This window comes from Onychomys torridus, chromosome 7 (genome assembly GCF_903995425.1).
Source record: "Onychomys torridus chromosome 7, mOncTor1.1, whole genome shotgun sequence".
NCBI classification, from domain to species: Eukaryota; Metazoa; Chordata; class Mammalia; order Rodentia; family Cricetidae; genus Onychomys; species Onychomys torridus.
In genome coordinates, this window is record NC_050449.1 from 102,541,657 (window position 1) to 102,556,123 (window position 14,467).

Here is a 14,467-nt window from a genome sequence, read left to right on the forward strand (position 1 = left end):
ACATGTAGGGCAGGCTTTGGTAGTATATTCCTTTAATCCCAACACTTTGACGGCAGAGACAAGTGGATCTCTGAGTTCCAGGACAGCCAGGGTTACATAAAGAAACCCTGTCTCGAGAAAAGAAAATACATAAAAAGTGTGCACATGTATGACTTTTATGATTCTTTGCAGCGGAGAATGATGCTTCCTCACATCTAAAATTTGGTGCAGTTCCATTATTTAATAGGTAGTAGGAAGTAAGGTCCCTTTCTCTTCAGCGTCAGCTGTAGCAGTTTTTGAATCCCTGTTTTTTTCTTGCAGTATGTTCATGCGGATGCTCCTACCAATAAAGCGCTGGCTGGACTGGTGGTACAGCTTCTTCAGTTCCAAGAAGATGCCTTCGGGAAGCATGTCACCAACCCAGCTTTCACCAAACTACCTGTAAGTACATGAGTACATGTTACATAGGAATTTGTGGGGGAGGGAGGAAGGTTTTTTTTTTTTTTTTTTTTTTGAGATGGGTTTTTTCTGTATAACAGCTCTGGCTGTCCTGAAACTTGCTCTGTAGACCAGGCTGGCCTTGAACTCAAATCCACCTGCCTGCCCCCAAGTGCTGGGACTAAAGGTATGGACCATCACTGCCCAGCTCAGTTTCTGTACTTTGAAGTGTCACCCATGGCTGATTTCCCTTGCTGTTGCAGTGGGGCTGGGGGTGGAGGTGGAGGTGGAGGTAGACACAACTGTACAGAGAAGTGTTTTGTTTGCTTTTGAGACACGCTCTCTCATAGTCCAGGGCAGTCCTGGAAGTGCCTCTGTATTGGAGGCTAGCTGTGTACGCCGATCATTTGTCTTCATTTCCATGGGCTGGGATTACAGGCAGGTGCTGTCGCCCTCAGTTCAGTGGTAGAATTCTTGCCTGCTTTGTCATTTAACGTGTTTCAGACTCTGCAATAATCATGAAGACTTACTATTTTTGTGTTATGGTTACCATAGTCTCTGCTGGGTTGTACATACTGATACTACAGAGTGAGATCAGAACAGGCACCAAAGCTACACAGAGAAACCCTGTCTCAGAAAAACAAAACAATACAAAACAAAACAAAAGAATCTTTTGGCAAGAATACTTTTTGTATTTGTTTGTTTTTGTTATTTATTTTATGTGCATTGGTATGAGGTGTCAGATCCCCTGGAACTTAGAGTTAACAGATGGTTGTGAACTGCCATGTGGGTGCAAGGAATTGAACCCAGGTCCTCTGGAAGAGCAGCCAGTGCACTTAACCACTGAGCCATCTCTCCAGCCCCTTGTGTTTTGTTTTGTTTTGTTTTGTTTTTTTCTCAAGACAGGGTTTCTCTGTAGCTTTGGAGCCTGTCCTAGAACTTGCTTTGTAGACCAGGCTAGCCTTGAACTCACAGAGATCCACCTGGCTCTGCCTCCCAAGTGTTGGGATTACAGGCATGCGCCACCACTGCCCGGCTGTGTTTTTTGTTTTTAAATTAAAAAATTTCAAATAGCTGAGCAAGAGTGGTGGCGGCGCACACCTTTAATCCCAGCACTGGGAGGCAGAGGCAGGTGGATCTCTGAGTTCGAGGCCAGCCTGGTCTACAGAGCTAGTCCAGGACAGCCAAGGTTACACAGAGAACAAAATCCTCTCAAAAAAAAATTAAGGAAAAAATTTAAATTTATTTATGTAGCCTGTGATTGTATGTATGTGGGCACATGGCTGCCACAACATGCATGTGAAGGTTAGGGCGACTTCAGGAGTTGGTTCTTCCACCATGTGGGTCACAGGGGCCAAACTCATGTCATCAGTATTGGTAACAAGCACCTTGACCTGCTATCCTCTCTCTAAATGCATAAAAGAGACAGTAATAACGGGGCGCCTGTCCTCAGCAGTCAGATACCTAAAGTACTGTAATGCAGAGCCAGAGCAATAGCAGGACTACGGAACTGAAGACCCTTTTCTTTCCTAAGGTTAGACAAGTTCTGTAATAGTCTTTTTGACTGACTCAGACTAAAGGTTTATACTTCTAAAATGATGTCAAGGGACAGTGAGAGAGATGGCTGAGCAGATGAAAGCACTTGGCCCCATGCTTGAGCACCCTGAGTTCTGTCTCTGGAACCCACATGGTGGAAGGAAAACCCAACTCCCTCATGTCATCGTCTTAGGACACAGTTGTGCTGTGGCACTTGTGCGCCCCACCCCCACACAAAAGAAATCTATGCAAAATTGTTTTGTTTTGTTTAGGTCTTATCAGACAGGGTCTCTCTACATAGCCTTGACTATCCTGGAACTCACTATGTAGACCATAATGTCCTCAAACTCATTCACCTGCCTCTGCCTTTTGAGTGCTAGGATTAAAAGCATATACCACCACTTCTGGCTAATAAATGGAAATTTGGGCTGGAGAGATGGCTCAGAGGTTAAGAGCACTGGCTGTTCTTCCAGAGGTCCTGAGTTCAATTCCCAGCACCCACATGGTGGCTTACAACCATCTGTAATGAGATCTGGTGCCCTCTTCTGGCCTGAAGACATACATGCAGGCATTACACCGTATACATAATAAATAAATAAATCTTTAAAAAAAATAAATGGAAATTTAATAAATTTTAATTTTTAAAAATTAAAAAAAAATTTTTTGAGACAGTGTATTCCTGCTTGTTCTGGAACTCACTCTGTAGACCAGGCTGGCCTTGAACTCACAGAGATCCACCTGCCTCTGCCTCCCGAGTGCTGGGATTACAGTGCCTGGCTAAACTTTTTTTTAAAAACTGAATTTGCAATTTTTATTTACATGTTTGTGTGTGTTTCTATGTGTGGGTATGCAGACTTGCATACATGAACGTAAAATACCAACCACAAAATAAATGTAAAAAAATTATATAGTGATGTAATCAGTGTAGTTTACCAAATGTGACAATGGCTTAGAGTAAAATCTGCATAAAGTGCTTTTTTTTTTAATGTTTATTTTTGAGACAGAGTCTCTAGCTCTGACTTTTCTAGAGTACAGTTTTTTGTTTTGCTTTTTAAATTCTGGTGTAGAGATGCACACCTTTAGTCCCAGCACTTGTGAGGCAGAGGCTGGTGAATCTCTGAGCTCAAGACCAACCTGGTCTACAGAGTGAGTTCCAGGACAGCCAGAGCTACATAGTGAGACCCTGTCTCAGGAATAAACAACAGAAAAGGGATTTGTTTTTTAAAATATGATTTACATTCTTTTATTATTCCTAATTATGAACATATAAGTATTGTCATCCAAAATGACATTACAAGGGACTAGATGTGGGTTTCAACTTCTGGGAACTAAACCACTAAACCATTATTTACTAAAAGGGTTTAGGGATTAGAGAATATTTTTAGTCATAAACCATAATTAAAAATAATTCATGGCTTAATGCCAGTAGGACCAGATGTATCTCTCTTCCTCTCAAAATAGAATGCACCATTTTCTCAAAGGGAAGAGATTGTTCTGGTTTGCGATACTGTAGGAGGAAATTGAATGAGAAAGACTGTTAAAGCAAATAGATTTTTTTTTTTTTTTTTTTTTTTTTTTTTTGAGATAGGAATTTTCTGTAAACCATGCTGGCCTCCTACTGATCCCCCTGCCTCTGCCTCCTGAGTGCTGGGATTAAAGGTGTTTGCCATGCACCATCACTGCCTGCTATTTATTTACTTTCAAAGTTAAAATGTTTTTTGTTTTTAATTATTTTGTGTCTATGGGTGTGTCTCACAGTAGTTTTGAGAGTTTGAATGCAGGGCTTACAGAAATCAGGAGAGGGGCCGGGCGGTGGTGGCACACACTTTAATCCCAAAACTCGGGAGGCAGAGCCAGGCAGATCTCTGTGAGTGACTACAGAGTGAGTTCCAGGAAAGGCACAAAGCTACACAGAGAAACCCTGTCTCAAAAAACAAAAAACAAAAAACAAACAAACAAAAAATCAGGAGAGCCTTAGCTCTTCTAGAGTTGGGAGTTATAGATACTTGTGGGTCACCCTGTGGGTGTTGGTAATCAAAGTAAGTCCTGTGCAAAAGTAGTAGCGAGTGCTGAGCCATCTCTCCAGCCCAGTAAATGTAATTTTAAAACTTGGGGAGTGGGGAGCTTATTTAACTTAATGTAGTGACTCATTCCTCTGGATTCAGTAATCAGATGGAAGGTTAAAGTTTAAAGTCAATCTCACAACATCACTCATTTGAGGTCAGCATGGGCGAAATGAGATCCTGATTTAAAAATTATGGAAGTAGCCAGGCGGTGGTAGTGCACTCCTTTAATCCCTGCAGTCTCGGCAGAGGTAGCAGATCGCTGAGTCTGAGGCCAGCCTGGTCTACAGAGTGAATTCCAGGACAGCCAGGGTAACACAGAAACCCTGTCTTGAAAACACACCCAAAAATAAACAAACATCAATAAATGTAAATAATAATAGTGAGTCTGACCTGGTGGTTGAAGCTTGTGATCTGGGTTAGTGAGGAGCCTGAGTTCTGTAAAAGTTGAGGTCTGGGCTACTGAGAGGTTCCAGTTATGGCACCTGAGAACGTGATTTAGAAAGGAGGCATGACAGTGTAGTTCACTGGTAGAGCTTTTTTTTTTTTTTTTTTTTTTTTTTTAAGGAGTCCCTGAGTTAAATTTCAAGTGTAACATGAAGTGTTTTATCAGAACCTTTATTTTCCTCTTGCACAATTTGTCATTTTTAGGCAAAATGTTTCATGGATTTCAAAGCTGGAGGCACCTTGTGTCATATTCTTGGGGCTGCTTACAAGTACAAAAATGAACAGGGGTGGTAAGTTCTTTTTTAATTTATTTGCACTTTTTGATATATTACTTGATGTGAAATCATTCTCTTGTATGTCAAGAATTCTGTTAATGGCAAGGTAAGGTCTGTTTTTAAAAAATAACAATTTTCTGTATTTGAGTTTTTTCAATCCTTTTTCTAAGAGTAGCCAGGTGTGTTGGTGCACACCTGTCACCCCAGGATTTGGGACACTTGTGAGTCTCTAACCTAACCTCAGACACAACAAAACAAAGAGCCCACTTTCATTTTTTCTTACATCTAAGAGAAATTACAACTGTTTTTATTAGGTAAATAATATATTTAGTTTTTGTGGTACTGGGAATTGAATTGAGGGCCTTGTGCTTGCTAAGAATGTACTCCTGCTGTATATCCCTAGCTACAAGGACATTTTATATGTGCATATACACACACATACGCACATATACACATTTGTGGGGTGGTTTTTTTGTTTGCTTGCTTGTTTTGGGGGGGTAGTGTTTATTTTTTGGTGGTGTTCTTTTGAGATAGGGTTTCTAGTAGCCTTGGCTATCCTAAAAGGCCCTATGTAGCCCAGGCTGGCCTCTAACTCACAGAGATCTATTTGCCTCTCCCTCCTGAGTACTGGGATTAAAGGCGTGGGCCACCACTGCCTGGCTGTTTTTTTGGTACTTTTAGTTACATATTTGGTGTGCCATTTGTAATCTTAATATTGTTTGGGGAATATGCATATAATTTCTGTACTTTTAGTTTATTTATGAGGCTAGCCTCAAGCTTTATCCTGTTTCTATTTCCAGTGTTAGGATTATAGGCCTCTGTCACTATGCCTGTTGTTTTGTTTTTAATTTATATGCTTTAATAGCCACTTTTTTAAAAAAGAATTTTTTTGTTTATGTTTATGCGTGTTTACATATATCTAGGTGTACCAGGTATGTGCCTGGTAGAGTGGAGGCCATAAGAGGGAGTTGGAGCCCCTGGAACTGGGTTACAGACAGCTGTGAGCTGCCATGTGGGTGTCGGGCCTGTGCATGAACAGCAAGCATTCTTAACTGCTGACACATTTCTCTAGTTCCAGTTTTGGTATTTTTGAGATAAAGGTCTCAAAATAAGTCCAAGCTGTCCTTAAACTTCTGTTAGCTCAGGCTGGGTTTGAACTCTTGATTTTTTCACCTTGATTTCCTGAGTACTAGGATTATAAGTGTACACCATGGCTTAATTTGTTTACTTTGGCTTTAGTTTTTTGTTTGTTTGTTTGTTTTGTTTTTTGTTTTTCATTTCTCCAGTGCTAGACACAGTCCATGCTATATATAAGTGCCCTGTGAGCTTTATTTTAAGCTGTTTAGTTTATATCATTAAGGCTAAGCTAGCTCAAGTGTGACTAGGAAACACAGATAAATTTTCAGATCAACAGTCAGAGCAGCTTTATAGTTAATGGTCGGTGGTTTTGTTTGCTCCCTCTATTTTTCTCCACTTTTGGAAACAGGCTTTCATATATCTGTAAGTGTCTTTAAGCTTTTCTCTGTACCTGAATATGTCCTTGAACAACTATTAATCCTCCTGCCTCTACCTTCTAAAGGCTGAGAATATAGCATGGGCACAGTATGCCCAGTTGGTGTTGGGTAGGGACATCAGGTCCGAGTGCCTCTTGCATGGTAGATGGAAACACTACTGACTGAGCTATGTCCCCAGCTCTTGAGAATAGCGTGTTCAGTAGACTAAATGAGCATGGGAGTTTATCATCATGTGAAGTGCGTGGTCCCTGACCTCAGACCCACAGCACACTTTGTACTCTCAGAAGTAGCTTGTACTCTTCTGTTAACTATATTGTGGTTTTTGCTCCGCTATTATCAGCACCTTCCCAGTTGAAACTTTTTTTCCCTTGTTTTCTTCTACCTTCTTCTCAAGTCCTAACATCAACTTTTTTTAAAAAAATGATTACATTTTTATTTATTAATTTTTAGGTGGTGGGGCATACATGTCAAAATGTGTGTACATGTGAGGTTGGAGGGTAACCTGTGGGAGTAGGCTCCCACCGTCTGCCTGTGGGTACTGGAGATCCACCTCCATCCTCAGGCCTGATGTCAGGTGCCTCTATCTGCTGTGCCATGTCCAAGTTTCATAAAGAGAAATGACTTCTAGGATGTATATTGTGGGATTTGCTTTCTGTCTCCAGTGAAATATTTAAGGTTACTTGGGATAATATATCTCTTTCAGTTATTTTTCTCCTTTTAGAATTAAAACATTCTACTCCACACCCCTAAAAAAAGAATAGAGAAAAAGCAAAAGACAAAGGGTTGGCGTCAGGAATCTTGCACTTGTGTTGTGCTGGAGTCTTGCGGTCCAGGTGTCCTTGGGCTGCTGGTATGTCTGTCCTGCCCCATCTCTGCACAGGCACTCTTGGCAGCGAGGGATGCTTCCCCTTTACCGCTGTCCACGCTACTGAGTGTCGAGCACTGACTCTGGCTTGCCCCACGTCTAGTGTTCTGTCTGAAGGGTCCCACTTTTCAGTTGGGTCCTATACACTGGTGTGCATTTCTGGCTTTAGTTCTGAAGGGATTATTATTATTATTATTATTATTATTATTATTATTTTATAATTTGAGCCCATTTATCCCTGTTAGAGCTCGGCTGGGATTATAGGTAGGCTTCATTGCAACCAAGTTGCTTTTCCATTGAGCCATCTCGGCAGAGCCAGGTGGATCTCTGTGAGTTCGAGGCCAGCCTGGTCTACAGAGCAAGATCCAGGACAGGCTCCAAAACTACAGAGAAACCCTGTCTCAAAAACAAAACAAAACAAAAAATCCGATAAACTTAGACCAAAAAAAGCAGCCGCTGAGCCATCTCACAAGCCACCTGCTGGCTTCTTTACCATGACTCAGTGCTGCTTCTCCTCTGCTAGACTGTGTACTGCGTTCTTCCTGGCTTCCTGACCTTAGCTTCAGCCTCCAGGGTAGAAGTTTTACTGTTACATGTATGACATAGGTTGAATTGGAGGACTTGGTAATTGAATCACATATTTGTGGAGAGACTGTATAAGTTATTTCCATAATTGGAGTGCTGAGAGGGTTATTGTTGTGGATGTGGCAAAATTTCTCAGTAACTTCATATTCTTCTGAAGGATATTGTTAATTTCTTTTCAAAAAATCTTTTTATAAAATATAATTTATTTTTATTTTATTTGCATTGGTGTTTTGCTGCATGCATGTGTATGTGAGGCTGTCAGATCTTGGAGTTACAGACAGTTGTGAGCTGCCATGGGGGGGCTAAGAATTGAACCCGGGTCCTCTGGAAGAGCAGTCAGTGCTCTTAACCACTGAGCCATCTCTTCAGCCCTCAAAAAATCGTATTTTTTAAATTTTTGTTCGATTTTTATATATTTAGGGGTGGGTATGTGCCTGCCATGATGCATGTGTGTAAGGACAACCTGTGAGAGTCAGTTCTCATCTACTGCATGGGTTTCAGGGACTAATGCAAGTCCTTAGTCTTAGTGCCAAGTACTTAACCTGAGCATTGTCAGTGGCTCAAAGCTAGTTGTTTTTTTATCTGTCTGCCCGCCCGCCCGCCTGCCCCACCCTTCCTTCCTTTCTTTTTTTTTTTTTTTTTTTTTTTGAGACAAGGTTCTCTGTGTAACAGCTCTGACTCTGTCCTGGAACTTGCTTTGTAGATCAGGCTGGCCTTGAACTCAGAGAGATCCGCCTGCCCTCCTTAGTGTTGGGATTTAAGGCATGTGCTGCCACCGACACTGGGCTAATTTCTTATATTATTAACCAGAGATACCAAAGGAAATTTAAAAAAAGAAATTATTTTATTTTTGGTTTTTAAAACGGTTTCTTTGTGTACCCTTGGTTGTCCTGGAACTAGCTCTGTAGACCAGGCTGGCCTCTGCCTCCCAAGTGCTAGGATTAAAGGTGTGGGCCACCGCTGCCCAGCCTATGTTATTGTGTGTGTGGGTGGGGTGGGGTATGTTTAGGAGGGTTTTTTGTTTGTTTGTTTGTTTGTTTGAGATTGAGTCTCACTGTATAGTATAGTCCTGGCTGGCATAGAACTCTTCCCTTTGTATGCCAGGCTGGCCTCAAAAGAAATCTGCCAGTGCTAAGTTTTTAACATCAACCCTCTAGGTCACTTTCATGGTATGATTCTTTCTGTTTTGTTTTTTGTTGGATGATTGCCCTTCCAGCCTGTTTACCCCTTGCAGGTAAACAGCACATCTGGACTACTGTAATAGGATTACAGTAAAAGTGAGTACAGCTATTACATTGCCATATGTTACTGCATATACCCAGTAATGACGTATGTGTAGCTGTAGTTTATGGTATGGTTATGTGTAAGTTTTTGAGGAGCCATACCATCTTGGTTGTTGGTTTTGTCTGCTTTATCACAGCCACAGAGCAAAACTAATGCAATCACCATTCTTTTTTTTTTTTCCCCTTCAAGACAGAGTTTTTCTGTGTAACAGCCTTGGCTGTCCTGGAACTCACCCTAGACTAGGCTGGCCTCAAACTTAGAGAGATCCACCTGCCTCTGCCTCCCCAGGCCACTTTAGAAACAGCTAAGCATGGTGATCCGAGCCTTTAATCCCAGGGAGTGGGGGCAGAAAGAAGAAGGTATATAAGGTGTGAGGACCAGGAACTAAAGAGGAAAAAGCATGTAGTTAGTTAAGCTTTGGAGCAACACAGTTCAGCTGAGATTCATGTGGAGGAGGACTCAGAAGCTTCCAGCCTGAGGAAACAGGATCACCTGAGGAACTAGCAAGGTGAGATAGCTGTGGCTTGTTCTGTGTCTCTGATCTTCCAGCATTCACCCCAATAACTGGCCTCAGGTTTGATTTCATTAACAAGTACTTTTAAGATTCCTGCCACATCTTGACATACTTGGCAAGTGCTCTACTGCTCGCTACACCCCCCAGCCCATTTTGCTTAAAACTTTTTTTTTTTTTTTTTGGTTTTTCGAGACAGGGTTTCGCTGTGTAGCTTTGGAGCCTGTCCTGGAAAACACTCTGTAGCCCAGGCTGGCCTCGAACTCAGAGATCCACCTGGCTCTGCCTCACGAGTGCTGGAATTAAAGGTGTGCAGCACCACTGCCCAATTAAAAAAAGTTTTTTAAGGGTTGGGGATTTAGCTCAGTGGTAGAGCACTTGCCTAGCAAACATAAGGCCCTGGGTTTGATCCTCAGCTCCACATAGAAAAAAAAAAACAACAACAAAAAAAAATTTTTTAAAGTCTGACTAAGTTGCTAGACAGACTGACAGCCCCCTCCCCCACACTGACCCATACCCCTTAGGTTAGGCTGGCCTTGAACTTAAATCACCAGTCCTCTGTCTTCTTGAGAAGTTGGATTTAGTCCTGAGCTGTGAGGTTTAGCCTCATTAACATTTTCCCAGTGATTTAAGAGAGTTCTGTTTCTTCAGTATCCCATTATTCTTTTCTCTTTTATGGTCGTTGTAGCTAAGATGATGTTCTAGTTTGAGTTTGTTGCTGCATGTCTTGGTTACTGTTAGTTGCTGTGAAGAGACTCCATGACCAAGGCAACCTTTATAAAGAAAGTATTTAATTGGGGGACTTGTGTGATTATTATAGTGGGAAGCTGTTGTAGCCCCCTAGGTTTCCTAGTGGCTGTATCCAGGAGGACTGAATAAGAGGTTGATTGGACCATGGGCCTGGGTAACAGGTGTTTGGAAGGGTCTACACTTGACTATAGCAAGTGGGGAGGTCTTTTGCTCCAACCCTTGGCATTGTTATAAATAGACCTTTGGAATAAAGTTCTGGGCCGGTGGATAAGGATCCAGGCTCACTTGAGTCTATCCTGTTTTCTCTCCTTCCCTCCCTTTTTTTTTTTTTTTTTTTGAGACAGGGTTTCTCTGTGTAGTTTTGGTGCCTGTCCTGGATCTCACTCTGTAGACCAGGCTGGCCTCGAACTCACAGAGATCTGCCTGACTCTGCCTCACGGGTGCTGGGATCAAAGGCGTGAGCCATTACTGCCCAGCTTCTCCTTTATTTCTAAGTCTCTTATCCCTTATTCTTCAAGAGTCCTTAGGGTAAATAAATGTGGGGGCTGGTCTGCCACTGGAAGCAGACAAGGCTTGGTGCTAGAGCAGTAGCCAAGAGCTTTGTATCCTGATACTCAGGTAGCAGCAGAGAGAAAGACACTGGGTCTGAGAGGGGCTTTGGAATGCTCAAAGCCCATTCCCAGTGACATACCTACCCTCTGCAACAGGCCATACTTCCTAATCTTTCCTAAATACTTCTCTAGCTGAGGACAAGAATTCAAACATGGCCTATGGGGGCCATTCTCATTCAGCCACTGCACTGTTTAAATACCCGGCTCAGAATGGACTTGGGTTGGAAAAGGTTTATTTGGCTTACACTTCCTGCTCACAGTCTATTACTGAGGGTATTTGTGCAAGAACTCATGCAAGGCCCTCCCACATCAACTATCAATCTAAAAATTCCTCACAGTCATGGCCACAGGCTAATCTGATTTGGGCAGTCTCTCGAGATTTTTCCCAAATGATTCTTGGCTGTCAGTTGACAACTGATGCTGCTTAGGGCAGATGTGATATCTCATTGCCGTTTTGAATTGCATTTCCTTGATGGATGGGGTGTCAAGCTTTTTTCATGTTGGCCATTTATATGCCCTTTACATTTGTGTTTTCTTCATTTTAAAACCAGACTGTTACTTGAGTTCTTTATAATAGATTCTGGATAGTAACCTCTTTTCAGATCTTTAATGCACAATATATCTTAGACTGAAGGAAAATAGGTATAGCGGTACTTCATTTTGCCTGGGAGTGTTTAAACATTTTAAAAAGTGTGTGTGTGTGTGTGTGTGTGTGTGTGTGTGTGTGTGTGTGTGTGTGTATGAGGCCAGAGGACAAATTTTGGCCTCCGTTCTCTTTCACTGTGGGTTCTGTGGATCAAATTAGGTCATCGGGATTGAAGGGGGTTCTCTTTACCAATTGAGCCATCTTACCAGCCCAAAGTGACGTCTGTCCTGATGGTATTGACCGTGCGCATTCTCGTAGTACTGAGAGAATATCTTCACATACTTTATACAGTGCTAGCTTAGTTTCCAAGCCTTCCTAATTCATTTTAGTTTAATTCTAAAATGGTGTTTCTGCTTCTGTGTAAGACTGAAGGTGGATTTAGTAAAGCCTTTTTCCCTTGTTAGGCGGAGATTTGATCTTCAGAACCCATCTCGGATGGATCGCAATGTGGAAATGTTCATGAGCATTGAAAGAACTTTAGTACAGGTAAGTGGGGGCTTAGGCCTTGTCTCTTACCCTCCCCTGTCCCCTGTCCCCTTCCCCTCCTCGGGCTCTCCCCTTCTGTCATGTTTTAGATAGGGATTCTTTAGGCCCAGGCTGACCTCACAGGCCTGCCTCAGTAGCTCCATTCCTAAATTAGGTGCATGAGTCACTAGCTCAGCTTGAAGGCTTAGTCTTTAATATACTTCAGTTCTGTGTTGGATTTATTGGATTGCCAAAAGATAAAGGGGAGACATTTTTGAAATACATAATTTTATTGTTTTTATGTATATTGGAATTAGAGCTGTAATTGTTCTGATCATTTAAAGACTATCAGTCTCTTAACATGTCTTTTCTTATTTTCAAGACGGGCTCTTTCTTTTTAGTCCTAGCTGTCTTGGAACTCACTATGTAGATTAGGCTGGCCTTGAACTCACAGAGATTCTTCTTTCTGCCTCCCAAGTGCTGGATCAAAGGCGTGAGCCACCATACCCAACTAGTTCCTGACATTTTTTGGTGAAACAATGTGTGATATTTCTATTTATTTCATTTATCATTCAAATCATTTTTCTCATAATGGAGCCCTGGTTGTCCTGGACCAAAGAGCATAGAGATCCACCTGCACTCTGCCTCCTGAGTGCCTAGATTAAAGTATACCACAGTGCCCCCTTTTTTTCCCGTTTCTCTTTAGTATAAACACTCTGATCATAATTTTGACTTTATGGATTCATTTTCTTTTGATTTGTTCCATGATTGTGTAATAAATAGCTACTTTCCTCTCAGCTAGATCATAATTTGGATGCAAGGATACTTAATTTTCTGTTTACATTTTTTCTTTTTCTTTTTTAGTTTTATGGTGCTGAGGATGGAATCAGGGTCATGGGCTAGGCGAGCACTGTACCACTGACATGTTTTCACCCCATGGATGTTTGTTGCTGTTATTTTCTCTCTCTGTAGCCTTTGCTGTTCTAGAACTCTAAACACTAGTCTGGCCTTGAACTCTAGATCGGCCTGCCTCTGCCTTTGTTGTGCTGGGATTAAAGGCCTATGCCACCACTACCTGGCGAGAAATTTTCATTTTCTCCCCCTTCGAGAATCTCTGGTTGTCCTGAGACTAGCTTTGTAGACCAGGCTGGCCTTGAACTCACATAGATCAGACTTCCTTTGTCTCCCAAGTGGTTGAATTAAAGACTTCCTGGCTGAGAAATTGATTTTTGTGTGTGTATAATTATGGCACATGTGCCAAGGCATGTTTGTAGTGGTGAGGGAATAACTTGAGGAGTCAGTTTTTCTCTCCGGTTTTTGTGGGTGCTGTAGATTGAAGTCAAGATGACAGGCTTGCACAGCAGGCAGTTTTATTGCAGAACCATCTCACACACTAGCCCTCACTTTTTATTTGCATTTATGTATTTGAGTATTTTGCCTGTATATATGATTATGTACTGTGTGTGCAGTGCCTACAGAGGTCAGAAGAGGGCACCAGATTCCCTGGAACTGGATTGAGCTGCCATGTGGGTGTTAGCAGTTGAACTCCTCTGGAAGAACAGCTGGTGCTCTTAACCATTGAGACATCTCTCTACCTCACCTTCTGAGAAAGTATAGCTCACTGAACCTGGACCCCAGCCACTTTGGCTAGTGCCTGGCCAGGAAGTTCAGTAGGATGATAGCTTATTTCTTGTGCTTCGGAGACATCAGCCTGGTCCGCAGATGTGTGCCCCTGTTCTCAGCGTCTGTCAGGGTACTGGGCAGTCCAAATCAATTCTTATGTTTACACAGAACTTTACCCACGGAATCTTCTTCCCTGTCGTTGGTTTATTTCTTTATTATTTATTGTGGTGGTTGTGGGTTGAGAGGGTCTTACCATGTAGCTCTGGCCATCCTGGAACTCACTGTGTAGACCAGACCAACCACGAACACACAGAGATCAGGCTTCCTCTGCCTCCCGAGTGCTGGAATTGAAGGCCTAGTGCCTCTGACCTTGCTGTATTTTAGCAATAATTTCATTTCAAATGATTGTTACAGTCTTTGTCTAGCTGCAGAAGTGTTTTGGGGATGATTTTAAGTAGCCTACTAAGCCATCTAGGCTTTATTTTGAGATAAGACTACAATATTGTATATAAAAGATGTCTTCTAAGCTGGGCATGGTGGCACATCACATGGGAGGCAGAGGCAGTTGGATCTCTGAGTTCCAGGACAGCTAGGGCTACACAAAGAAACCCTGTCTCAAAGAACCGAAAAGCAAAAAAAAAAAAAAAAAAAAAAAAAATGTCTTTCTATCTTAAAAAATGAAGGTTTGAATGTCACTTTCAGCCATTAAGATAATGAGTAATCAGGTGATCTGAGTTCAGTCCCAGTACCGACATGTTTGTCAGATGGCGACTATATGTGTGCCATGGTGAACAATTTCCACATACTTTTCAAAACAAGGAGAGAAAAGTAAGGATGATTAATAGTGTACACCATTCCCAAACCATTCGGATTTC

At 42.0% G+C, this 14,467-nt stretch overlaps 1 protein-coding gene across 1 annotated transcript in view; it reads left to right on the plus strand.

Moving 5' to 3' along the window:
* Positions 1 to 14,467, plus strand: part of Smarcc1 (SWI/SNF related, matrix associated, actin dependent regulator of chromatin subfamily c member 1) — a 124,745-nt gene that overhangs the window by 3,067 nt on the left and 107,211 nt on the right. The window contains exons 2-4 of the mRNA XM_036194083.1: positions 301 to 420; positions 4,668 to 4,753; positions 11,909 to 11,990. Of these exons, the coding sequence (XP_036049976.1) occupies positions 301 to 420; positions 4,668 to 4,753; positions 11,909 to 11,990 (288 nt within the window). The remainder of the gene's footprint in view (positions 1 to 300; positions 421 to 4,667; positions 4,754 to 11,908; positions 11,991 to 14,467) is intronic.